Source organism: Prionailurus viverrinus, chromosome B3 (genome assembly GCF_022837055.1).
Source record: "Prionailurus viverrinus isolate Anna chromosome B3, UM_Priviv_1.0, whole genome shotgun sequence".
Classification (NCBI taxonomy): Eukaryota; Metazoa; Chordata; class Mammalia; order Carnivora; family Felidae; genus Prionailurus; species Prionailurus viverrinus.
The window spans coordinates 40,505,483-40,531,653 of record NC_062566.1 but is presented as its reverse complement, the minus strand read 5'-3'; the positions used below and the strand labels follow the sequence as shown (position 1 = coordinate 40,531,653).

The 26,171-nt window shown below is 37.8% G+C and overlaps 1 protein-coding gene and 1 long non-coding RNA gene across 3 annotated transcripts; one reads left to right on the top strand and one right to left on the bottom strand.

Annotated features, from left to right (window-relative positions):
* The first annotated feature begins 225 nt into the window (after positions 1-225).
* On the top strand, positions 226-6,156 carry LOC125167599 (uncharacterized). Its single transcript, XR_007152839.1, has 4 exons — positions 226-303; positions 3,396-3,484; positions 4,622-4,665; positions 6,070-6,156. It is a non-coding gene; the product is annotated as an uncharacterized LOC125167599 (long non-coding RNA).
* Positions 2,553-25,364, bottom strand: GTF2A2 (general transcription factor IIA subunit 2). Of its 2 annotated transcripts, none has more exons than XM_047861936.1 (5): positions 25,208-25,364; positions 11,234-11,354; positions 10,365-10,469; positions 5,202-5,328; positions 2,553-2,836 (listed from the first exon to the last, which is right to left on the bottom strand). In XM_047861936.1, exons 2-5 carry the CDS (start codon positions 11,303-11,305, stop codon positions 2,811-2,813), a joined length of 330 nt encoding a protein of 109 aa, XP_047717892.1. In that variant the 5' UTR covers positions 11,306-11,354; positions 25,208-25,364; the 3' UTR covers positions 2,553-2,810. The 2 variants fall into 2 exon arrangements, with proteins under 2 accessions (XP_047717892.1, XP_047717894.1); XM_047861938.1 differs by lacking the exon at positions 25,208-25,364 and adding an exon at positions 11,644-13,979.
* Between the last annotated feature and the right edge of the window lie 807 nt (positions 25,365-26,171).

The following is a 26,171-nucleotide window of genomic DNA, read 5'->3' as shown; positions in this document are numbered from 1 at the left end:
CATTATTACAAAAGCCCAGCTTTTTGTCCTAGTAGTAGAAAAACTAATGGATTTTTTTCTTCTTTCACATTGACAGACAAGCTTACTATCACTGGAGCCCATGGCCAGCTGGGAAAGGACAAAGTGGCTTGAGTTCTTGCTGTGACCCTTTAGTAATTCCAGTAAAGTCTGAGTACCACTATGGGAGCATTAGAACACCTACACTGCAATAAAAGAATCAACTGTGTGATGTGTATGCAAGTCACCAGAACTGACAGGACATGTGACCTAGGACTACTGATCTCCTGCCTGGGCAAAGCAGAGGTGTGTATGGTGACTATAACTGAAGTACAAGAACTGACTTAAACTGGGGGGAATGAATTCTGAACCCCAGGCGTTCCATACCAGTTACCTGGATTGAGTACAGAAATGGACCACGTTCTTCCTGTGTCTTATGTCTTTTCATGTCTTTAAAGGGCTCCTTTGTAAGAGGAGATCAGTATGGGCTATATACTCAGAGACACAACTGGGTTTAAGTTTTGAAGGATGGGTAGGATTTTGATTTTTAAAAGGAAAGCCATGAAAAATGGAGGAAACAACGTAAGGAAACTTGACTGGAGCAGACTATGATGGTTGGTAGGGAAGGTTCGGAAGGGAATGCTGGAATAGATTACTAGAATGGGGTGTGAAAATAAAAGTTAGTGTCCATGTGAGAGCAAGGCTTACACTGACATGCTGAGGTCATCCGGCAGAAGCACCCAGAGAGGGCAAGTTATTGTTGCTCCAGTTAGTAGGTCAGGCCAGTCAACAGTATCTTACAACAAACTCCTCACCCAGGGTGCATATGCTGCTTCTCTTATCTCTTGGATATCTATTGATATCATTTACAGAATTTTGAATTCCCAAACAGGTACAGAACTCTAGCCCTATATTTCTTTCTGTAACATCTCAGTGACTATTATTAACAAAAAAAAATTTTTTAATCATGACTTACTCCTTAAGAACTAGAAATTTCTGGGCCCCTGGGGGGCTCAGTCATTAGGCATCTGACTTCGCCTCAGCTCATGATCTCATGGTTTGTGAGTTCGAGTCCCACATTGCGTGAGCTGGGGTCCTGCTTCTCTCTCTCTCTCCCCCACTCCCCCCTGCCCCACCCCTCCTGGGAATTCTGTCTCTAGCTCACTTGTGCCCTCTCTCTCTCAAAAAAGAACTCGAAATTTCTACAACCACTGTTTACTATCAACATACTTGTCCCCTAACCATTATGTGTAACCTCCAAAGTAAAAAGGTTTGGTTTTGATTAACTGCAATTAAGAAAAATCCTAATTCCGTTAACTTTTGGTAATTTAGGAGAGGTTGAGTTTCAATTTGTTAACGTGTAAAAAAGGAACAGAGGTCTTCTGGGGTTGTTGTGAAGATCATCCAGTGGAATATATGTAACAGAGCACTTGGTCTCACCCATAATAACGTTAGTTATGTTATAGCTATTATTTTACAAACAAAAGTCTGTGCTGCTAAATAGATCAGACTTGAGCACTGGTTGCTTAATGACACCTGTTACATAATGTGCTTCTACAAATGAATAAAGAGAACTATGTGTAATACAAAGACCTATTTAACATTTTAATAGGTTTATAAAAAGCTATTTTGCTGAAGATCACTGCCAACTCTATTATCTCTCAGCAGCTTTATCTTTTAGAGAAGAAGGTAATTTTTCATCCCAGGGTAGCTTCATTTCCACCTTTAAACTAAGGTGGAAATGCAGCTGCCCACAGGATAAGGCTGGCAAGAGCCTACCCTCCCTAAATGATAAAGTGTCAGATCGTTATTAAAAATAGTTGGTCTTGATTCATCTATAGTCAGCTACTAAATTTCGGTTACTTAACTACCCAGTGCCTGACCTTCTCCCTCCGATATTTTGGAAAAGTCATATTCTTATTATACATGCCTAGCTTGACAAACAGGAGAACTTTGTGTACTTGAAAGAAAAAAGATATGGCAGGTATTCAGTAGGACTTTGTATTGAAAAATCTATTGTTAAGATGTAGATGATTTAAAAATGTATGAAGTATGACCAATATGGCCAGTTTAAGAAATAATTTAATGTCCTGTAAAGACTTATTTTATGTAGTTAGGTTTTTTAGTTTGGTTTTGGTTATGGAAGCTAAAGATGAAGTTTTCCAGGGTGCCTGGGTCGCTCAGTCAGTTAAGCATCTGACTTTAGCTCAGGTCATGATCCGGCAGTTTGTAGGATCGAGCCCTGCATCAGGCTCTGTGCTGACAGCTCAGAGCCTGGAGCCTGCTTCAGATTCTGTGTCTCCCTCCCTCTCTGCTCCTCCCCTGCTCGTGCTCTATCAAAAATAAAATAAACATTAAACAAAAAATGGAGCAAAATGAAATTCCAATCCAGAATTTGGTTTTACCCCTGCTAAAGTTACTAATGATGAAAAGTAACTTCACTTTACTGAAATGAATGCATTTCCTTTATAGAAAAGGAAAGAGCAAATGCTTTCAAACACTTATCTAATATCTTCATATTGCTAGCTTAATAGTTCTACCAGTTATTACTCACATTGAGTTTTAAAATGAGTTTATTAAAGAATGTTTTTAGGAAGGCAACAATGTTATTAAAAAAAACTTCTGTTTCTTCATGCTGAAAAGGTAAGAGGCTATAGTTACAAGCTTCTTCCTATTGGAATTCTGGTAGTATAGCACAGTGTAGTCATTTCTGCGATGCTAGAATAAATAAAAAAAGTCTCTTCTATGTTTCTCCTCAAAAAAGCGATGAATAATAACAGAAGATGGCATAAAAAAGCCATTTTTTTTCCCATTCATTCTGTAGTATTGGAGCCAGTATCTAGGAAACAGGAGAAGAAGAATAAATTGAAAGAGCAACTTAATTTTAAATATTTTGAGAATATCTTTAAAACAGGAAATAACAGTGGCACTGCTGTTGAGGGGTGGGGAGAAAAAGAAGGCAAGGTTGGGGGAAGCTGATTAAGGAAATGTCTTGAGAACTTTAACTTGCTTTTTAAGGCACAGGTAAAGAAGATAATTCTTAGCTCTCCCTATTTATGCTAGAGAAAAACCAAATTAATATTACTTGGTTCATTATATAAGTTATACCAATTTGGTTCATATAGTTGCCATAGGATGATTTTTTTTCTAGGTCCTCTACTGTCCCCAAATTTTAAACCACAAAGAACCGTAACATATAATGAGGAGAAAATTGTATTTTTAATTTCTGATGAGAAACCAAAATTCCAGCCACTGTCACTGTTCCTATTTCAGAAAGCTTTTAGGAAAAAAAGGGCTTATCCATTTATCTGGTCATTAAGGAATGACATTTTCTCAATCATTTATATTTTAATTTTGGAAAGAAAAAATTCTAAGATTGTATTCTTTTCTGCTGACAGAACACATGCAACACAACCTAAACTTTTCTGGAGTACTTAACAGTTTTCTGACGATCAGTTAATACACTCCTCAGAAGCTACTGCAGTAGGTAAGGCTGATTTTACTATTCATCCACTGAATTCTGAAAAAAACAGATAATCTTGCATCTAAGCAAGAGTAATACACTCTAAGGACTACCAGACAGGAGCTATTAAACACACATGTTTATGTGGACTCTTTGATATTAGTAATTTGCTCAGGGGTCTTCTTTAACTGACTTTTTGATTCTTAGCTATGTTTCTTTCTTGCTTTTTTTTTTTTTTTTTTGGTGGTTCCACTGGTGAGGGTTCTTAGCTATGTTTCAAACAACTGAAACAGACAATCTACGAGTCTACATCTGTGCTGTCCAACAGGGTGGCCACCGGGAAGCCATGTGTGGTTATTTAAATTAGTTAACTGATAAACAGTAAATTTCTCAGTTGCCCTAACACATTTCAAATGCTTAATAGCCCTATGTGGCTACTGGAAAAGTACAGATGGAGAACATTTCCATAGGTACGAAAGTTTTACTGAATAGTACTGGTCTACATCATTAACTTATTTTGATAGAGGTGCAGGAGTTATAAATTCATGCCCCAATTCCCCAGTCTAACAAAAACTTAAAAGTCTCAGGGTTATGCTGATGCTATTAGCCTTAATTATAAGGAAAATATGAAAAAAAGTATAATCTGACCTACAAAAATGTCATAATCCAGGAACTATAAAATAACATAGATTTTTTTCTGTCATTAAGCAAGGAAACAGTATTTGATTGGATAATATTAAAAAGCCATCTTTATTCCCACATAACCTTTTGAAAAGCGCAAGTCATTGTAGTGTTGCTACTTTCAGAGACTTGCTGGTATCTGGAAAAGACTTCATTCTTTAAAAAAAGGGCCAAAGGCATTTATGCAGCCATGAAAAATGATGTATCTGCAAATGTATGCATACATTTATTACTGTAAAAAGGGATACATAAGACTAGAGAGTTATGCAGTAAGATATTAAGTGACGTTCTCTCCAGATGGTGTTACATATTACGCTTTTCTTCTGTCTTCTCTACATTTTTCAGTAATTAGCTTATTTCTTTTGGAACCCAAAATGTACAAAATAACCTGAGAAATTTAGGGTATTAAATTTCTACATTTTCTTTTGCTTTTCCAAATTCCCTTCTTAGCGAGTAACAGTATTCTCTATTTAATTTCAGGAACAGCTGTTTGAAACACAAATGGTTCAGATCATAAAGTAAAAGTAAGTATATGTTTAAAATATAATTAGCAAAAAGGAAATAATCATGGAAGAGAAAGCAGATACGTATAGTTTTTGAAACATTTAAGGACTTGAACAAGGTCCTAGGTCTGCTGTGGAAAATATATCTGCACAGATATAACAGAGAGGGGAATGGATATTTATCATTATAACTGATAAGAGTCTTAGGGTTTTTCAAATTCTTTAAATATAAAACGTATAAGCATCCAGCAACACAGAAATCATAGGATAAACTGTCAAAATTAAACACTTCAAATGTGCAACTGAGAAAACTTAATTAGCTTATTTTTACTCACACAGATTGAATTTGTGTGGGTTAGTCTACATGTCCTATGAAATGTTCATCCCTAAAGTCATTAAGAGGACTGGCTGAGACCTGGAATTCAGAATCTAGCTGAGACAGAAGCCAGATCTCTTAGCCATTTCCCCCCTTAATTCCAGATGAAGATGTTCTAAAGACTCACAAAAAACAAGATTTCAAGTAGTTTTGCTTTCACAGTAATTAGGTAAACACTTACTTTTACCATCACAGGCTACAATTTTCACTTTATCCACTTTAATAAGTTCTGTCACCTCTCTGAATTCAACATCATTCAATACAAAAGTCCACACATTATCGCAGAATCTGTACGTATTTAGAGAGCCCTTTAAAACAAAACATTTAGACATACCATGAAGTCATTTTTCCCCCAAGGCAATTTAAGAACTCAGTTACCAAGAATGTAATCTTTAAAACAATATGATGATTTAATACTTACCTTAAGATTTTCCTTAATTTTCATCCTGTCATTTGGGAAAAAACAAACCAAAAACACCACCCTAGATAAATTTGCTAGTAGTTAAATGCTGTAGTTAGCAGACTATTTTCAGCTCTCAAAGAGTCTGCCAATTACTTACCTGAACCATGTAAAAAAAGCTGGAAGGAAATTTGAATTTGTACTGCTCTCTTGTGGCAACACGACGAAAGTTCACTTGAATTTTTATGTAAAACACCACTCCTGCAGTAGGAAATCCATACAAACTTTGATTCCACCCCAATTTAACTAATAAGCCTCACTGATAACAGAGTTGATTAACACATTTTGTACATTATATGCATTATATTCTGTATTACAAAAGTAAGCTACAGCATAGAAAATGTTACTAAGAGAATCATGAGAAATATTGAGAAAATACGTATATAAAAGTGGATCCACACAGTTCAAACCCATGTTTTTCAACCACATTTTATTGTATGTGTTAATTCTCTGAGCTTGTACAAAAGCAGGGACTACCCAGAAACACTAAATTTTAACCCTGTGTCTTGGATGAATTACTGTGCTATATATAGCCAATGGAACTACATTATTGTCCGGTGCAACTGATAAGTATTTTGGTTTTTTTTAGGAGCAGGAATATGTGCTTAAATAAAAAGGAAATTCTCAAAGAATGCGGTAAAAGTGCAAGGAAAGACACAAGCTGAATGCCATCAAAACAGACACATACACATGGAATCTTCACAAATGAAATTTAGTATTTGGTAAGAGATTTATAAACCCCAAACCTTCAATTCAGAAGAACATTCTCTGCAGTGTTACTTGTAATAGTGAAAACTGGATTCTACCTAAATGTTCTATCAAGTGAGAATGATTAGGGAAACTATGATGGTTGTGAATGACTTCATGAAATTTTAAAAAGATGAATAATTATCACTTGTTGGACTACGCTAGGCTCTGAGGATACAAATATGATCCCTGCCATCAATGAGCATACGGTAGCAGGGGAGATCGTTAAAACAAGAAAGCATACAGTATAGCAGTACTATGAAAGAGAAGTAAGAAAAAAAAAATTAAAAGAAAAAAAAAAGGGGCGCCTGGGTGGCACAGTCGGTTAAGCGTCTGACTTCAGCCAGGTCACCATCTCGCGGTCCGTGAGTTCGAGCCCCGCGTCAGGCTCTGGGCTGATGGCTCGGAGCCTGGAGCCTGTTTCCGATTCTGTGTCTCCCTCTCTCTCTGCCCCTCCCCCGTTCATGCTCTGTCTCTCTCTGTCCCCAAAATAAATAAACGTTGAAAAAAAAAAATTAAAAAAAAAAAAAAAAGAAATGAAAGAGAAGTAAGCTAGGGGCACCCAAGGGTATGGAAGACATGGGGCACAGAAGGCTTCCCCTCACAAAGTGAAGTTGAAGTTGAGTCCTGAAAAGCGAGTACAAGTCAAGGAGAGGTGGGACAAGAGAAAGTAAAACACATATTTGGAATGGGATAGTTAAATGGTTAAATAGTTAAATGGGATAGCTCCCAAGGTGGAGGACATCCTGGAGAACCTTGGAAAGATTTGCTGCATCCTAAACCTATTAGGTCAGTGAAGGATTTTGAGCAGAAGAATAACATGATCAGATTTGCATTTCTGGTGATAACATTAATTGATTAGGGGTGGGGGGGAGGCGGTCCTGATGGAGGCCGAAGACTTTGATGCCTGCAAGAGAGGTGAGAGTGGCTTTACTGTAGCAGCAAGGAAATGGAAGTGGAGAGATACCTGGTAACAATGCGCTATGGTAGGGAGACAAAATCTGTTCATCCCCAAGTTTCTGTCTCCAATAACAGTGCAATCATAGGAAAAGCCAGTTTGATTTGGAACTTGTTGACTTTGAGACCTAAGTCACCATGTGCAGAAAGCTGCTAGAGTGTGGAAGAAAGCCTGGGAGCATGAGCCTATCAACTTTAGAGACACAGGGTTGGATGGGATCATTCAAGGAGAATAGGTGGAGCCCTAGATAACCCTAAGGAATACCAACAATGAAACAAAAAAGGGTCTGAGAGACCGTGGGGTCAGAGAATAGAAGCTGGGATAGTATGGTTTCAAGGGAAGTATGGGTTTCAACAGAGAATGTAATGTCACAAATTATGCATTAGTGGAGTGGTGAGATTAAGGCATGGAAAACCTTCAGGACATAGTGTTAACTGAAAAAAAAAAAGATCTCTTTAGTTACATTCTGAGCCTTTGGAAGGCTACACAGCTAAATGCCAATTTTAATGTTCATTTCTAGCACCCCTGAATGCGAACTATCCAGTTGGTGACAGCTATGCCAATAATCTGAACAAGGCATGTTACTAGGATATTTTCAAATACATGTTGAAATTCTGTTAGTTGTAACATAAATGTATATACTTCCCTTATTTTATTGTGAAATTGCTATAAAACTTGCCCGAAAACTATTTTATGTTCAATGCTAACATTTAGAGTAAAATAGACAACTTTTGAGCCAACAAAGGCTTAATACAAAGTAAACACAAGAAGAGATTAATGATAGAATCTTTTTAGAATTGTTTAGTGAGCTAGAATTCCTAATATAAAATACTATATTTAATTTATAGCATCTTCGTCCAAGTCCTAATCTAATTATCTCAAGTATATGGACTCGAGAATAGAAAATTTTATTTAAAAAAATGTATACAAAGGGGTGCCTGGGTGGCTCAGTCAGTTCGGCTCAGGTCATGATCTCCTAGTTGATGAGTTCAAGCCTCACATCAGGCTCTGTGCTAACAGCTCAGAGCTTAGAGCCTGCTTTGAATTCTGTCTCCCTCTGTCTCAAAAACATTACAAACAATGTATTTAAGGAACTTTTCGAATACTAAGATACTTGACTTGGGTCAAGTAACTGATTTAAACCGTAATTAATTTGGCCAAACTATGTCTTCAATGCACCTTTACATATATCTGTATCTGGGCAACATTCTTAAAATATCTTAATACATGTTCTTGGTAGAAACAGACCAGATAGGGAAAAGGAAACTGTCAGTGTTTTTAGAAGGGTGATTTTTCTTGACCATTAAATCTTTTAATGCCTAATTACTACTTCAAGTTTAACATTACTCTCACCTGCTAGCATACTTTTTTTCTAAAGCACACATTGACTTTTTAAAGGACTAGTTCAATATGAATTTTCTCCCTAAAAATTAGTTCAAGGTCCTTGGTGAATATATACATTGACCTTTTTAACATGTAATGGGCCCCCAGGCTAGTAAAAATTATTACAAATAATATAGACTTAAATGTGACCAAGCAAAATAGGTTATTTGCAAACACTCTGAACAAGTTTGCTGTAATGGGAGAGGTAGGTAATGAAAGCCCGAGCTATGAGAGTAGTTATTACTAGCTATTGGAAAACAGGCAAACTTATAAAACACTATGCAAAAGATGCAAATGTCAAATTGTGTTTAATTTTTTTTAATGTTGTATTTATTTTAGAGAGAGGGAGACACAGAATCCAAAGCAGGCTCTGAGCTGTCAGCACCGAGCCCGACGTGGGGCTGAGATCCCATGAACCGTGAGATGGTGACCTGACCTGAAGTCGGACACTTAACCAGACTGAGCCACACAGGTGTCCATGTTTAACTTTACCTAACTAGACCCAAACTGGAAACCTACAATACCACTAGAAGATAAGTAGTCAAATTGTCTATATAGGCAAAAACGTATGTATTAACTTAGAATTAAAGCATCAGGTTCTGAATGACAAACCAGGCAGGTTTGTACATGTGGTTACACAAAACAGCAAACTAATTTTGCCAGTAAAATTCAAGAATCTACTGACAAAATTTTATAAAGATACATTTTACTCCAGATAACTTTTACGCATGTGAAACTGATAAGATTTATTACATAAAATACATGCAGGCTTTATCCCTTCATTAAAATTATTCTCTGTATACCCGAGATCCACAATGCCTGGTATGTAATAGACACTGACATGTTGAAGAAAGGATTTTAAATAAAAAGTTTTTTAATTTAAAAAAACCCCAAACTCTATACTTCTCTTAAATCAATTGACCTCTATGTTCTTTTCATATACTGTAATCTTTTAATTTCTACTTTATGGTATCCCTTAACAACATGAGCACAAATATTAAATATAACCAAATGATGGCTCAATTAATATCAACGTGGTAAGATTATTTCTATTTACCATGATGCTTGCAATGGGCTTCAGTCTGATTTACCATCCAGTTTAGAAAGATAGCTTTGTTCAGTTTGGGCTTACTGTTCAAAGTATAAATGAGTTAAATGAGATCAAGCTACCAGAACAGATCATTATCTACCACCAGTTCAGGTCTTCATTAGAGTAGGTGGGAGGCAACATGAATGTACTTCCCTGGAATGAGGGAAGGTCAGACTTTGAAAAACATAAGCAAACCGGAGAGACAGCTCTCATTTACCTTCAATTCTGCAGATAAGGGTTTGGGCATTTGAGACCTCAGTGACTCTGGAGGGAAGGCAACTAAACATACATAGGCTGATTTGTGAAACAATGGAACAAAAATCTCAAAAACAACTCTGTATCTCACGTTAGGTGGATAGAGCTGGTATACAGAATTTAAAAGTAAAGTATAATTTGGGGCGCCTGGGTGGCTCAGTCGGTTAATCATGATCTCAGGATTTATTGAGTTCCAGCCCCACATCAGACTCAGAGCTGACAGTGTGGTGCCTAGTTGGGATTCTCCCTCTGCCCCTCCCTTGCTGGCACAGTCTCTTTCAAAATAAATAAAGTTTAAAAAACAGTTAAAAGTATAGTTATTATAAAACAAGTTCGAAAATTCGATTAAGCCATCTCTTCCTTTTATATTAATAATTATGTACAGATCCTAAAAAGCACTGTTGTAATAACCACTGGTATAAGCTGCAAAATTTTAGGAAAATATCCTTACCCTGAAGTTGACTCTGTTCCTGACCCTCTGGGCCAATGCTGAATTTATAGCCTTATCAAACTGAAGGAGAACTTGGAGAGCAAGTTGGGGGGTGATCTGTTGAGACTGAGAAAAAGTAAAGGTCGTAAATCCTTTTAGGGAAGGACATTAAAGACAACATACATATGAGATATCATCTAAAATTTAACCGAGGTTAACCAGAGCCTCTTAAACTAGAATCTCTTACTCTTTTGTGCCATAAATGACAATTAGGAAGTAAAGCCTCACTGTATTTTCCTGCACTGTCCTGACTCAAACAGAATTGTGAAAAGAAAACATGCAGTGATATTACACTGCCAGGACAAAACTCTATCACTCCTTTATAGTGTCTGGAAAGAGGCATTCAGTAAATTGAAGGAACTAAGTTTCTTTTAAATAAAAACCACAGGACTTAATATACTAAAAAAACCCTAATCTCATTAAAGCTCATAAAATGTATGAAAGCAAATGGAAATAATATTAAAACGTTCTTAGAGAAGTTTAATTTAAAGGTTAATTCTCCTAAAATTGAAATATAAATTCAAATTTAAATCTCAAAAGACTGAAATTTTCCAAAATTATCTTAAAGCCACACAGACTATGCCTTTCTTGTAACAGAAAACCAATACTCTCAATTTTTATGTTTAACAATAATCTTTGAAAAATTAGGCATGTTCAACCATGTCATCAGAATGGTATAATGTACAAGAACTTGCAGTTATTCATCTGAATACTGACTTGCTGGGTCAGAGAGTCTAAGATCTCTAATGTCCTATCTCTGCCTGAGACAAAGGATATAACAAAAACTATTATAGATCCATCTAAATAAAAACTGATGTTTAGTCTCCCACCTGTATGAGCTCATCCAGGCTCTCCTGGAGACTGTTTCCCAAAGTGGTATTTCTGTATAACTGATATGCCATGGCTTAGGAGGAAGGAACTGTTTTTCTTATTCAGGCTTGCATTGATGTCCTAAAAATTTAATATGAAAGTATTAAACATAAACCATGTATGTAATATAGTCTACTTCATATACTAATATATGCTATCCGAACCCTTAATAATTGCAAATTGCCTTATAACTAAGAATTACAAAGAACAGTTAAAAATGACTTATTCTTTTCTCTTATTTTGACATAGGCATTTATTCTCCTTTACACAAAGTACAGGTATACTCATTTACAGATATAGGTATATTTTTGCTATTTCTTTTAAAAGTCTGCTTTTTAACTTAATCTAGAATGAATTTATCACGCATTACCATTCCTTTCTCCTTACTGCCAAGTCACTAATCCAGACAGTCTTCAGCTTCCACGTACATGGCTTCGCTTCATTTCCTTTTTTCCTTAACATTTGATATTTACAGAGTGCCTATCAAGAAGATCGGACTATCATAAGCAGCAGGGACAGGAAGATAAGGATATACTCCTGATTCTAAAAAACTTATACTCTAGACAGAGTAACAGAAATACAAAAATAGGATTTAACTCAATAGAGAAGAGTAACTATGATAGATCTATAGAGTGTATGATGCAGGCTACCTGTGGACTGAGTAGACTGGTTACCAAAATCTTCCTGACTCTTCAAGCTAGACTTCAGCCAAGCAAAAGAAGAAGAATAGAACGAGTAAAGCCAAAGGAGTATGAAATGATACAGTTTAAGGAGGATGAATAGGCAGTGGTAGGAAACGGAGCTGAGAACGAGGACACGATGGATTTGTTCCACCAGGAGAAACACCAGGGTTTTACAGGGAAGATAACGGGAACCACTGAAGCATTCCAGGAAAGGTCAAATGAGCAGCAATCTGAAGAACATACTTGAAGGAAATGAGGGCTCAAATAGGGTGGCAGTAGTACAGTTTCAACAAATTTTGAGCTGCTGCTACATGTCATACACAAGACCACTGACCTCATGGGACTTTCAGCTTTAGAGATGGACAGGAGACTTTATCAAGTAAAACTCGGCAAAAATAATGGTTAGTTATCAATCTTCACGTTATACGCCCATGGAATTTGATGCAGGAGATCACGTCTACCTTCTTGAAACCTTTTCTTTGGCTTCTGGGATGCCACACTCCATTCTCTCCTCCCAACTCACTGGATATTACTATTGTTTTCTTTGCCTGGTTCCTCCTCAGCAACATGACCTCTACTGGAGGGCCTTAAGGCTTCTTAGGTCTTCTCTATATGTTTTACTCCCTTAGTTAGCTCATTCAGGCTTATGGATTTTACTACTATCTGCTGATGACTTCCAAATGTATATCCCCAATCCTTGTCCCCTTGTTGCCATATATAAAATTGCCTCAACACTCCCTGAAAGTATCACTAGGGTAGCTCAAATGAAATGTGACAAAAACCAAATTCCTGACTCTGTCCCTCCCAAACCTTTTCTGCCCTCAGCTTGCTCACTCTAGTAAATAGTAAATCTAGTCTCGTGTAAATAGGACACCCCCAAAATTTTACATTCAACCTTAGCTTCTCTCTCACTCTGCATCCAACCTGTCAGCCAATCCTTTGAGCTCTTCCTTCTAAGTATAGCCAGGAGCTGACCACTTTTGCCATCTCCAGGGCTACCATTAAGTCCTCATCATCTGCCACCAAAATTACTGTGATAGCCCTGTAAGAGCTCTCCCTGTTTCTACAATTGCCTTTAACACCCCTGCCCCTAGAGCAGCCATACTGAGCCTTTTAAAACATAAATGAAGCCACATCACTCATTTATTGCAAACGTTCAATAGCAGCATCCTACCTCAGAATAAAGTCCTCCTAATGGTTTGCAAGGCCGACATCCTCTGGGTCCCTTACTACCTCACTGAACTTACCTTCTTCCACTTACTCCTTCATTCACTCTGATGCAGCCATACTGGTACCTTGCTGCTCTTCAATATGGCAAGATATTCTTGCTTTGGGGCTTCTGCACTGTCATTTTTGCTTCAAGTGTTCTTCCCAACTACCTCCATGGTTCACTCCCTGATTTAATTCACATCTCTGCTCAAACGTCACTTCATTAGAAAGGACTTCTGTGACCAAACTGTAAAAAAAGAACTACCTCCCTTCCCCCTTACACTGTTTTAACTTTCATTCATACCATTAACTGCAGCTGACACACATATGCTTATTGTTTCCATCCACTAAAATAGATGTTCCATAAGAGTGGGTTTTGTTCACAGTTAAAAAATTTACCATCTAGAACAATGACTAGTATGTATTCAATAAGTATTAGTGAACAAATAACTTGGTGGTTATGTCAAAATGCTAACATCAAATATTAAAAATTTGTCATAGTGTGATACAAAGTTTTCTTTGTTACTTAGGAAAATGAAGCAATGAAACTTCCAGACTCGCAAGATGGTACCAAACCACCTACCAACATCTACATGCACATACTTTGCCTCCCTGCCTGTCACTGTGCCAAACCATCCATGCTGTTATTCAAATACAATCTTTCAACCTGTGCATCAAGCCTATCCCTCTAGTACACTCAAGAATATTATTCCAACAACTGAATTAGTCCTTCTCCCCCTGACCTTCAAATTTCCCATCTCTAAGGATCATTGCCATCAGCAAATAAACAAGGTGGCTACTTCTCTTATCTTCAGGAAGAAAAAAAAAAAAAAAAACTCCTGGGGCGCCTGGCTGGCTCAGTTAGTACAGCATGTGACTCTTGATTTTGGCTCAGGTCATGATCCCTGGGTCCTGGGATCAAGCCCTTGATCAAGCCCTCGGCTGGGCTCTGAGCTGAACGTGGAGCTTCCTTGAGATTCTCTCTCTCTCCCTCTGCCCCTCTCCCAGGCTCATGCGTGCTCTCGCTCTCGAAAATAAGAAGTCTCAACTCCCTTTCCTCATAGCTGCACTCTGTTTCTCTGTTCCTCTGTAAGGAACACTCCCAAGAGTTACCCGCACTCACCATCTCTCATTTCTCCTTTCCCATTTTCTCTTACACTCACTCCTCACAGGCTTTGCTTCCAGCACTCAAATGAAACAGATGGTGAACCAACGGCATTGGTGAAGCTAATCCAGATTTCTTAGTCCTCTTCAGACTTAATCATTTGACACAGCTGATGACTCTCCCTTTTGATATAGGACCTTGGCTTAGCTTCTGGGACCTCACACGTTTTTTCTTTCTTTTTTTTTTATGTTTGTTTATTTTTGAGAGACAGTGAGCAAGTGTGAGAGGTGGAGGGGACAGAGAGAGGAGATACAGAATCCAAAGCAGGCTTCAGGGTCTGAGCTGTCAGCACAGGGTCTGACAAAGGGCTCAAACTCACAGACCGTGAGATCATGACCTGAGCCGAAGTCAGATGCTTAACCGACTGAGCCACCAAGTGCCCCTGGGTTGTTCTCTTCAACTCCCTGGTTTATCCTTCCCTATATCATTTGTTAGTTTACCCTGTTCTTTCTGAATTCTCTAAGTCACAAATCACTGTCTGTGGTCTTTTGATGTCTACACTCATTCCTCAGGATAATCCTTGCTGAGGATTCCTAAATTCATATGCTAGCATATACCTTGCCCTTGCAGGCACTACTGGATCCAACTGCCTACTCAACATTTTACTTTTTGTTTTTCCCTTTTCAGTTGATGTAACTCCATACTTCCATGGGTTTACACAAAAACCTTTGAAGTTATCCTCCACTCCCCTCATCTCACCTCCACATCTAATCCCTAGCAAATCCTGTAAACTCTATCTTCAAAGTGCGTTCAGAATCCATCCATTTCTCACCATTTCCAATGTTACTCCACCATGTGTTATCACCCTGGTCTGTGCTGTGATCATCTGCCACTGGATTACTGAACTAGCTTCCTAACTGGTTTCCCTGCTTCCACACTGCCCCTACACTTTAATCCCAATTTGGCAGCCAGGTAATCTGTTAAAACTTAGGTTAGAACATACCTCTTTTCTGTTCCAAACCTTCCATTTCACTCAGTCCTTACAAGAATTTGGTTGCCTATGATCTCTCCAACCAGACCTACCATCTCTCCCTTGCTCTCACCCAGTATGTCTACAGACACACTGCCTTCCATGTTATTCTTAGAACATGACAGGGAAGTACCTGCCTATGTAAGCCTTTGAAAAGGCTGTTCTTTCTACCTGGAATCCTCTCCCCCCAGATACCTACTTGATTCTCTCAATTCCTTCAAGTACACCTTGTACTTAATGAGCCTTAAACTGATGGTCATACTTAAAGTACCAACTTGTACCTCCACTTTGGAACTTGCCAATCCCCCTTTTCCTGCTATGTGTTTTTGATGGCACTACCACCTTCTAACATGTTATGTAATTAGGTTTATTTTTTGCATCTTCCAGTAGGGGCTTTTATCTGTTTTGTTCACGGAAGTAAACCAATTGTCTAGAACAAACAGCAACTAACTCATAATGGAAGCCAAATAAGTATCTGCTTAGTAAATTAAGGCAAAAAATCTACGTGGGTGGATGGGGGAGGGGTTAAAAAGGGCAACAAGAGGTCCCAATAGAGAAACTTGACAAAGTAGGAGTACCAACTCTTAGGTCATGCCCACTTGACAACATTCTAAGAGTTATCCAGAAAATGAGAGGCCTGAGAAAACTGAAACTTAAAAGCTCAAGTTACAGGAAACTGAAACCTAACCAAGCTTAACCAGCTTGTTCCGCTTCTGTACAATTGCTTGGCGCGCCCATGTATTCCTGATCAATCATTATTGCCTGGCACATCCATATATTCTTGATCAACCATTGTTACTTGGCACATCCGTGTACTCCTGATCAATCATTGTGATACCCGTACCCCTGGTTGTGGTCTGACCTAAAGGCAGGAACCAATCGAATACTGCTAAGTGTCCAACTTTAAACACCAACCAATCGCAGCTCTGTAACTGTGGAAAATTCCTGATTTCCCCATGACTTGTTTGTACCTGTCTATAAAAGGGGTGTAAAAACCTCTCTCGGGGCCTCTTAGCGTCACCGGCAACGAGTGCGCAGAAGTCCAGGTTCGAACCTGCAATAAATGACCCTTGCTGCTTAGCTTTGACTCTGGACTCTGGTGGTTCGTTTTTGGGGGTCTCTTAGACTCTGGGCGTTTCAAAAATAATTATAACAATGAACTATCAGGGAAATAAAAAAAAACAACTCATTGGCTCTACAGGCTGATAGAATGGAGCCAGCTTGGGATTCTCTAATCTCTCTGCACACTGCTCCTGCTCCCAGCACGCTCTGTCTCTCAAAATTAACAAACTTTAAAAAAGAAAAAAAAAACAACCTACAATCTCATTTACAATTGCATCAAAAAGAATAAAATAAAAATAAATTTAAACAAGGTGAAAGTCCTCTACACTGAAAATGTAAGATACTGGTGAAAGAAATTGAAGACAACAAAAATAAATGGGAAGATATTCCATGCTCTTGGGCTGGAAGAGTATTGTTAAAATCTCCATACAATCTATGTAAAGCAATTTACAAGTTCAATGCAATCCATATCAAAATTCCAATGGCATTTTTCACAGAACTACAGCAAAGCCTAAAATTTATACAGAACAACAAAAACCCACGTAGCCAAAGCAATCTGGACAAAGAAGAACAAAGCTGGAAGCAACATGCTTCCCGAGCTCAAACTACATTGTGAAGTTATAGTAATTAAAACGTTATGGTATTGGCATAAAAACAGACATATCAATCAATGGAACAAAACAGACAGCCCAGAAATAAAAACCACATTTATATGGCTAATTAACCTATCACAAAGGAGGCAAGAATATACTATGGGAAAAAGACAGTCTCTTCAATAAATGGTACTGGGAAAACTGGGCTACTTTCTGACACCAAATACAAACACCACACACAAAATAAACAGAAAATGGATTAAAGACCTAAATGTGAGACCTGCAACCATGAAACTCCTAGAAGAAAACATAGGCAGTAATCTCTTGGACACTGCCCTTAGCAACTTATTTATGCATACGTCTCCTCAGGCATGGGAAACAAAAGCAAAAATTAAGCTATTGGGACTACACCAAAATAAATAGCTTTTGCACAGCAAAGGAAACCATCAATCAAACAAAAGGCAATCTTGTGAGTGGGATAGAATATCTGCAAATGACGTATTTGATAAGTGGTTGATATCCGAGATATATAAAAAACTTCTACAACCCAACATGAAAAAAAACAAATAATCTCGTTAAAAAATACGGAGAAGCCCTGATTGGACATCTTTCCAAAGAAGACGTACAAGTGGCCAAGAGACACCTGAAAAGATTCTCAACATCATTAATCATCAGGGAAATGTAAATAAAAGCCACGATATCACCTCATATCTACCAGAATGGCTAGTACCAAAAACACACAATATGTCAAGTGTTGGTGAGGATGTGGAGAAAAGGGAACCCTCCTATACTGTTGGAGGGAAAGTAAACTGGTGAAGCCAGTGTGGAAAACAGTGCCTCAAAACAAAACAAAACAAAACAAAACAAAGCTATATAATCCAGTAATTACACTAGTGTGTATTTACCTAAAGAAAATAAAAACTAATCTGAAAAAAATATATGCTCCCCTATGTCTACTGCAGCATTATTTACAATAGCCAAGATACTGAAGCAACCCATGCGTTCATCAGTAGAGAAATGGAAAAGGAAAATGTGGTATGTCTGTGTATATATCTACATCTATATCTATATCGACACACACAAACACACATATATTAACAGACTATTACTCAGCCATAAAAAAGAATGAGATTGTGCATTTTGAGACAACATGGATAGACCTAGAGGGTATTATGCTAAGTGAAATAAGTCAGACTAAGAAAGGCAAATACCATGATTCTACGCATCAGTGGAACCAAAACAAACAAAACCCACAACCAAACAAATGAATAAACAAACAAAAACCAGAATCAGACTGATAAATACAGAGAACTATTGCCAGAGGGAAGAGGGGTAAGGGGTTGGATAAAATAGGTGAAGGGGAGACGGAGATACAGTCCTCCAGTTATGGAGTAAGTCAAATAAAAGGCGTAACATAAGGAATACAGTCAACACATTTTAAAAGCAATGTAATAGGACAGATGGTAGCTACACTTGTGGTGAACATAGCATCATGTATAAACATGTCAACCCACTAAATTGTACACCTGAAAGTAACATTGTGTGCTAACTATACTAAAAGAAAAAAAAAGTGGTGTATATATGCAAAGAAATACTATGCAGTCATAAAAAAGAGTATCTTGCCATTTGTGGCAACATGAATGAACCTAGAGGGTATTATGCTAAATGAAATAAGTCAGACAGAGAAAGACAAGTACCATATGATTTCCCATATAGGTGGATACTAAAAAAAAAACAAAAACAAAACAGACCACTTTTAAATACAGAGAACTGATGGTTGTCCAAAGGGAGGCAGGTGGGAGGAATGGGCAAAATAAAAGAGATTAAACAGTACAAACTTCTGGTTATAAAAGAAGTCACAGGGATGAAAAGTACATAGGGAACACAATTAATAATATTGTAATAACACTGTATGGTGACAGATACCATGGTGAAGACTGAGTATTGTATAAAACTGTCAAAGCAATATGTTGTATGCCTGAAACTAACACAGACATAAGTTATTATATATAAGCCTTTTGGTAATCACAGAGCAAATCTCTACAGCAAACACACAAAAGATAAACGGAAAGAATATCAGAATACCACTAAAGAAAGTCATCAAACCACAAAGGAAGAGAGAAAGAAGGAAGAGAACTACAAAAACAGCCAGTAAACAATTAACAAAATGGCAGTAAGTACATAGCTATCAATAATTACTATAACTGTAAATGCACTACATTCTCCAATCAAAAGACAGAGTGGCTGAATGTATGTGTGTGTATTATATATATATATATATATATATATACATATATATATATATATAATACACACACACACATATATATACATATATATATATACATATATATATACATATATATAAACAAAAGACCCATCTATATGCTACCTGCACAAGATGCCTACATTTTAGAACATGTAAAATAGAAAGTGAAGAGATGGAAAAAGATATTCCATGCAAATGGAAACCAAAAGAAAGGTGATGTAGCTATACTTCTATCAGAAAAATAAACTTTAGGGGCACCTGGCTGGCTCAGTCGGTTGAGCACTGACACTTGATTTCAGGTCAGGTCATGATCTCGGGGTTCATGGGATTGAGACCCACATTGGGCTCTGCACTTACTGCACAGAACCTGCTTGGGATCGTCTCTCTCCCTCTCTCTCTGCTCCTCCCCTGCTTGCACACACACTCTCTCAAAATAAATAAACGTTTAAAAAAATGAGAGAAAAGAAACTTTAAAACACAAAGACTGCAATAAGTGATAAGATGAGTGTCACATAATGATACAGGGGTCAGTCCAACAACAGAATAGAACATTTGGAAATACCTGTGTAGCCAACATAGAAGTATCTAAACATATTAAGCAAGGAGTAACAGACCTACAGGAAGAAAGACAGCAATACAATAATAGGAGATTTCAATATTTTCAGTCAAACAGAAAATTAATAAGGAAATGCTGGTCTTAGAACATGTTAGGCCAGACTTAAATTATACATACAGAACATTCCTTCCAAAAGCAATATATATTTTTCTCAAGTGCACATGGAACATTCTCCAAGACAGATGATATGTCAGGCCACAAAACAAGCCAATAAATTTAGGTGGAATGAAATCATATCAAACATGTTTTATGATTATAATGATATGAAACCAGAAATTATACAAAGAAACCTAGAAAATTCACAATGTGTGATTATACAATATGTTACTGAATAACCAACAGATCAAAGGAGAGATCAAAAAAGAAATAAAAAAATGTCTTGAGACAAGGAAAATGGACATACAACATACCAAAATTTGTTGGATACATCAAAAGCAGTTGTAAGAAAGAAGTTCATAGTGATAAAGGCTTACCTGGAGAAGTCTCACAAACAACCTAACTTTACACCTCAAGGAACTAAAACACACACACACACACACACACACACACACACACACACACAGCAGAAGGAAGAAAATAAAGATAGAAATGAAATAGAGATTTAAAAGCCTTAGAGAGTATCAAAGAAAAAAAGAGCTGGCTCTTTGAAAAGATAAACAAAACTGACAAGCCTTTAGTTAAATTCATAAATACACCTAGAAAAAACAATTCAAATAAAATCAGACACGAAAGAGATGTTACAAATGACACCACAGAAATAGAAAGGATCTTAAGAGACTGCTATGAACAATTACATGCCAAGAAATTGGACAACTTAGAAGAAATTAATTCCTAAAAACACAGAACCAAATGATGATGAAATAGAAAACATGAACACACCAATCAATGATAAGGAAATTTACTCAGTAATCAAAAACTTCTCAACAAACAGAAGCCCAGGATCAGACGCCTTCACCGATAAACTCTACCTAACATTCAAAACAGAATTAATACCAATCCTCAAACTCTTTCAATAGAGAAGATGAACAAACTCTTCCAAACTCATTTAAGAGTCCAGTATTACTCTGAAACCAAAACCAGACAAGGATCCTACAAGAAACAAAACAAAACAACCCCCCCCCCCCAAAAAAAAACAAAAACCTGCAGGCCAATATCCCTGATAAACATAGATGCAAAAATCCTCAATAAATAATAGCAAACTGAATTCAACAATACATTAAAAGGATCATACACCATGATCAAGGGGGACTTATTCGAGGGATGTAAGCATGGCCCAAGAACCTCAAATCTGCCAATGTAATACACCATAATAACCAAGTGAACGATAAAAATCTTATGATCATTTCAATACATGCATAAAAAGTATATGACAAAATTCAACATCCATTTATGATAACTTTCAACAAAGCAGATTTAGAGGAAACATACCTCAATATAATAAAGGCCGTATAGCACAAGCCCATAGTTAAAATCACACTCAACAATGATAAACAGAAAGCCTGGGTGGCTCAGTACGTTGAGCATTCGACTTCAGCTCAGGTCATGATCTCAGGGTTCATGAGTTCCAGTCCCGTGTCTGGAGCCTGCTTAGGATTCTGTATCTCTATCTCTCTCTGCCCCTCCCCGACTTGTGCTCTGTCTCTATTTCAATAAATGAATAAACATTAAAAAAGAATTAAAAAAAAAAAAAAGAATTTTTTTTTTTTAAAAGAAAGTCTTTTCCTCTAAGATCACGAACAAGACACGACTCTTGTCCTATTATATGTGACAAAGTACTACAAGTCCTTCCAGAGCAATTAGGCAAGATATAGAAACAAAAAGCATCCAAATTGAGAAGGAAAAAGTAAAACTGTCACTATTTGTAGACAACATGTTATATAGAAAACACTAAAGACTCCATTAAAAACTGTCAGAATAAATTAACAAACTGAGTAAAGTCACAGGATACAAAATCAATACACAAAAATCTACTGAGTTTCTATACACTAATAACTATCAGAGAAATAAAGAAAACAATCATATTTGCAATTGCATCAAAAGGAACAAAATACCTAGGAACAAATTTAACTAAGAGGGTAAAAGACCTATATGTTGAAAACTACAAGACATTATTCAGTTTATTCGGTGAGATAAATTGAAAAAAGGCACAAATAAAGGGAAAGACATTCCATGCTCATGGAGTAGAAGAAGCAATATTATTAGTATGTCCTTCCTTACTACCCAAAGCAATTTACAGATTCAATGCAATCCTTATCAAAATTCCAATGGCATTTTTCAAAGACACACAACAATCCTAAAATTTGTATGGAACCCCCAAACCCCCAAACAGCCAAAGCAATCTTGAGAGTGAAGACCAAAGCTGGAGGAATCACACTCCCAGATTTCACACAATATTACAAAGCCACGGTAATCACATATATCAACAGAACATAACAGCCGAGAAATGAACTCAGGCATACATATTCAATGAATTTATAGTAAAGAAGCCAAGAATAATGGGGAAAGGGAAGTATCTTCAAAAAATGATGTTGAGAAGACTGCACAAACACATGTAAAAGAATGAAAATGGACCACTAATTTACACACTATACCCACAATCATCAACTCAAAGCAGATGAAAGACTTGAATGTAAGACCCGAAACTGTAAAACTCCTAGAAGAAAACACAGGCTACAGTTAAGTTCCTTGACACTGGTGCTATGATATTTTAAACTGGACACCAGAAGCAAAATCACAAAAAGCAAAAATATGTAAGTAGGATTACATCATACTAAAAAGTTTCTGTACAGCAAAGGAAAGTGTCAACAAAATAAACAGGCAACCTACTAAGTGGGAGAAAATATCTGCAAATCATCTATCTGATAAGAAATTAATATCCAAATTATATAAAGAATTCATACAACGAACAGCAAAATAACAACCCAATTTAAAAATTGGCAGAAGATCTGAAAAGACATTTTTCTTTTTTTTTAAATGTTTTTAATGTTTATTTATTTTGTGCAAGCAGGGGAAGGGCAGAAAGAGAGGGAGAAAGATTCACAAGCAAGCTCCACACTGTCAGCGCAGAGCCCAACCTGGGGCTCCATCTTACAAACTGTGAGATCATGACCTGAGCTGAAATCAAGAGTCAGACGCCTAACCGACTGACTCACTCAGGCGTCCCATGAACAGACATTTTTCTAAATTAGACATACAAATAAATGGCCAACAGACACACAAAAAGAAGCTCAACATCACTAATCATCAGGGAAATGCAAATTAAAACCACAATGAGATATGACCTCATGCCTGTTAGAACGGCCACTATCAGGAAGACAAGAAATAACAAGTATTGGTGACGATGGAGAAAAGGGAACTCTCTTGCACTATTGGGGGGAATGTAAATTGGTGCAACCACTATGGAAAACAGTATGGAAGTTCTTCAGAAAGTTACAAATATTAACTACCATAGGATACAGCAATTCCACTTCTGGGTATTTATCCCCCCCAAATGAAAACACTATCTTGAAAAGATATATGCACTCCATGTTCACTGCAACATTATTTACAATAGCCAAGCTATCAGAGCAACCTAGGTGTCCATCAATGGATGAATGGATAAAGGCATCATGGTGAATATATTACAACGGAATATTATTCAGCCATAAAAAGAATGAAATCTTGCCAATTACAGCAGGGATAGACCTCAAGGGCATTACCATTTTATTTATTTTGAGAGCTAGAGAGAGCGAGGGAGGGTCAGAGGAGGAGGGGGTAGAGACTCTGTGCTGTCAGTGCACAGCCTGACACGCGGCTCAGTCCCACGAACCATGAGATCATGACCTGAGCCAAAATCAAGTCAGATGCTCAACTGACTGAGCCACCCAGGCGCCCCATCATGGGCATTATCATTAAGTGAAGTGAGACAGAGAAAGGCAAACACCGTATGATATCGGATACAGGTGGAATCTAAAACCAAAAAATGAAAAAACCCAAGCGCCTAGTTTCAGAGAACAGATTGGTAGTTGAGGGGGTGGGATATGGTAGAGAGGGAGTCAATGGAAAACAGACACTGAAAGTTTGAATCAATCAAAAGATTGACTTCTACATGTTTATATATATGCTAAATACATATATAAGAGTTACATTTTAAAGTCAGAGGACAAGTGAACTGGAATGTTGAGCACAATGCATACACCCAAAAAAGTAAAGAGGTTTGAAGGGATAATATATAAATATATACATAAAAAACAGAAACAAAAAGCAACGTACTGAATAGGAGAAACTATTTGCAAATCATAAAAAAGAATTCATACAACAGCAAACAAACAACCTGATTAAAAAATGGGCAAAATATCTGAACATTTTTCTAAAGAACCCCTACAAATGATCAACAAACACATGAAGAGATGCTCAATACCACTAATCATCTGGCTAATGCAAATCAAAACCACCATGAAATACCACCTTACACACGTGATAATGGCAATTCTCAAGGAGACAAGAAATAAGTGTTGGCGAGAAAGTAGAGAAAGCGGGACCCTTGTGCACTGTTGGCAGGAATGCAAACTGCTGCAGCCACTATGGAAAACAGCATGGAAGTTCTGCAAAAGATTAAAAATAGAACTACCAAATGATCCAGAAATTCCGCTTCTAGTATCTGTCTGAAGGAAAGGAAAACACTAATTAACCTGAAACTAATGTTATGTGGCAATTATACCTCAATAGATACTAATTTAAAAAAATAGCTTTAAGTTATTTAAACATTTGTTAGTTACTTTAATTATTTTAGATTCTTAAAAATCCCTTGTGAAATGTTCAAATCTGTTAGATCTGGTATCCCTCACATCCATTTCGTGCTCATTCACTTCGCAATTTAGAAAATTAATTAGAAGGGCTCCACATTCGGAACTAATTCAGTAGTCCTCGTCCTTCCTGATCAAATCATCCAGTTTAAATTCGTTACCCTGTGGGAGCCCGCTTGAACTTTAAGGCAGATTTCAAATAAGCGAAGCAGCCCAGGAATGAGACACTTACGGAATGCGCTCCTCTGATATTCGGCAAAAACAAAACAAAACGAAACACAACAACTCGGGATGCGTAAAGACATTCACCTGGCTAACAATAAGGTGCTGGGCTGAAGACCTCCCCCAGGACCGTTCAGCTGGCGCCCTGTGGACCACAAACCTCCCGCCGCAGGGCGCAACCTCCTCCCGCCGACTCCCGCACTTTTCCTTCGCGGGTACCGGTCGCCTGGCCATCCCGGCAGCGAAGTCAGTAACGGGCCCACCCCGGGCCCCTGCCCTCCGCGCCGCCCTCGAAGACCCAGCCGACCGCAACCCCACCTCTGGGGGACGGCAAGGAGCGCGGGTGCGGCTCACCCAGTACCTGTGGGGAAGGCGCTTCCCGCCGCGGAGCGGACAGAAGCGGAGCAGCCAGCAGCCCAGCAGGAAGCACCTACTACCCGACCACCTCTTCGGCCGTCGCAGAAGCCGCAGAGCTGCGCCGACGACCCGGAAGTGCTCGCCGAACCTGGAAGTGACAGCACGCGGGTGGGCCGGGAGGCCCCGCCCAGCCCCTCCTCCCACACGCCACTCAAGCCTTGCCACCGGAGGGTGTGGTGCGGAGGGAGGAAGGGCGTGGGACCGGCAGCTTTCAAGCCCTAGACCGATGGACGAGCTTCCTTTTTGAGTAATTCACCAGGTTTACCAAATCGTTCATAATAAGCTTATCCACTGTTAGATACACAATTAGGAATGTTAGGGCAGTCACATTTTATGCCTGAAGTGTGTTCAGGGTAATACTGTTGAAGATCCTGTAATACTAAATTGAAGACCAATTCTGAAAAGATTAGAGCAGGTATCACTTTATGATTCAAAACACGGCTGCAATTCAGTTAGCCCAACAAGCTCTTGTTGAGTTCTGAAGAATTTTAATGTGGGAGAATTTGTATTTAAAATTTGTACCTTATGCACGACAAATACTGCAATATATATTGAGTTTACATAAACCCAAATGGCATATCCTAAGTGGACTAAAGGCAGCATGATGTGTACAGCTGTTTGCCATTAAGTAGGTGAACAGTGATTAAGGAGTAAATACATAAACAAGTGCTATCAAATGGAATCTCTGAGCAGTTTTGTTAGCTAAACATTCTCATTTAAGCCATGTTTTCAGCCACTTATTGAACTGATTTTATTGTTGGATTCCCCATTACCAAAATGATTCTAAACTATGAGATACAAAGTTTGATAGTTTCGACAATGTTTAAAATGAAAGCAGGATGAACACTTCACCCCTTTGAAGAATAGCAAGTAGTGCCCAGACTACATAAAGAGAAACAAAAGTTCTG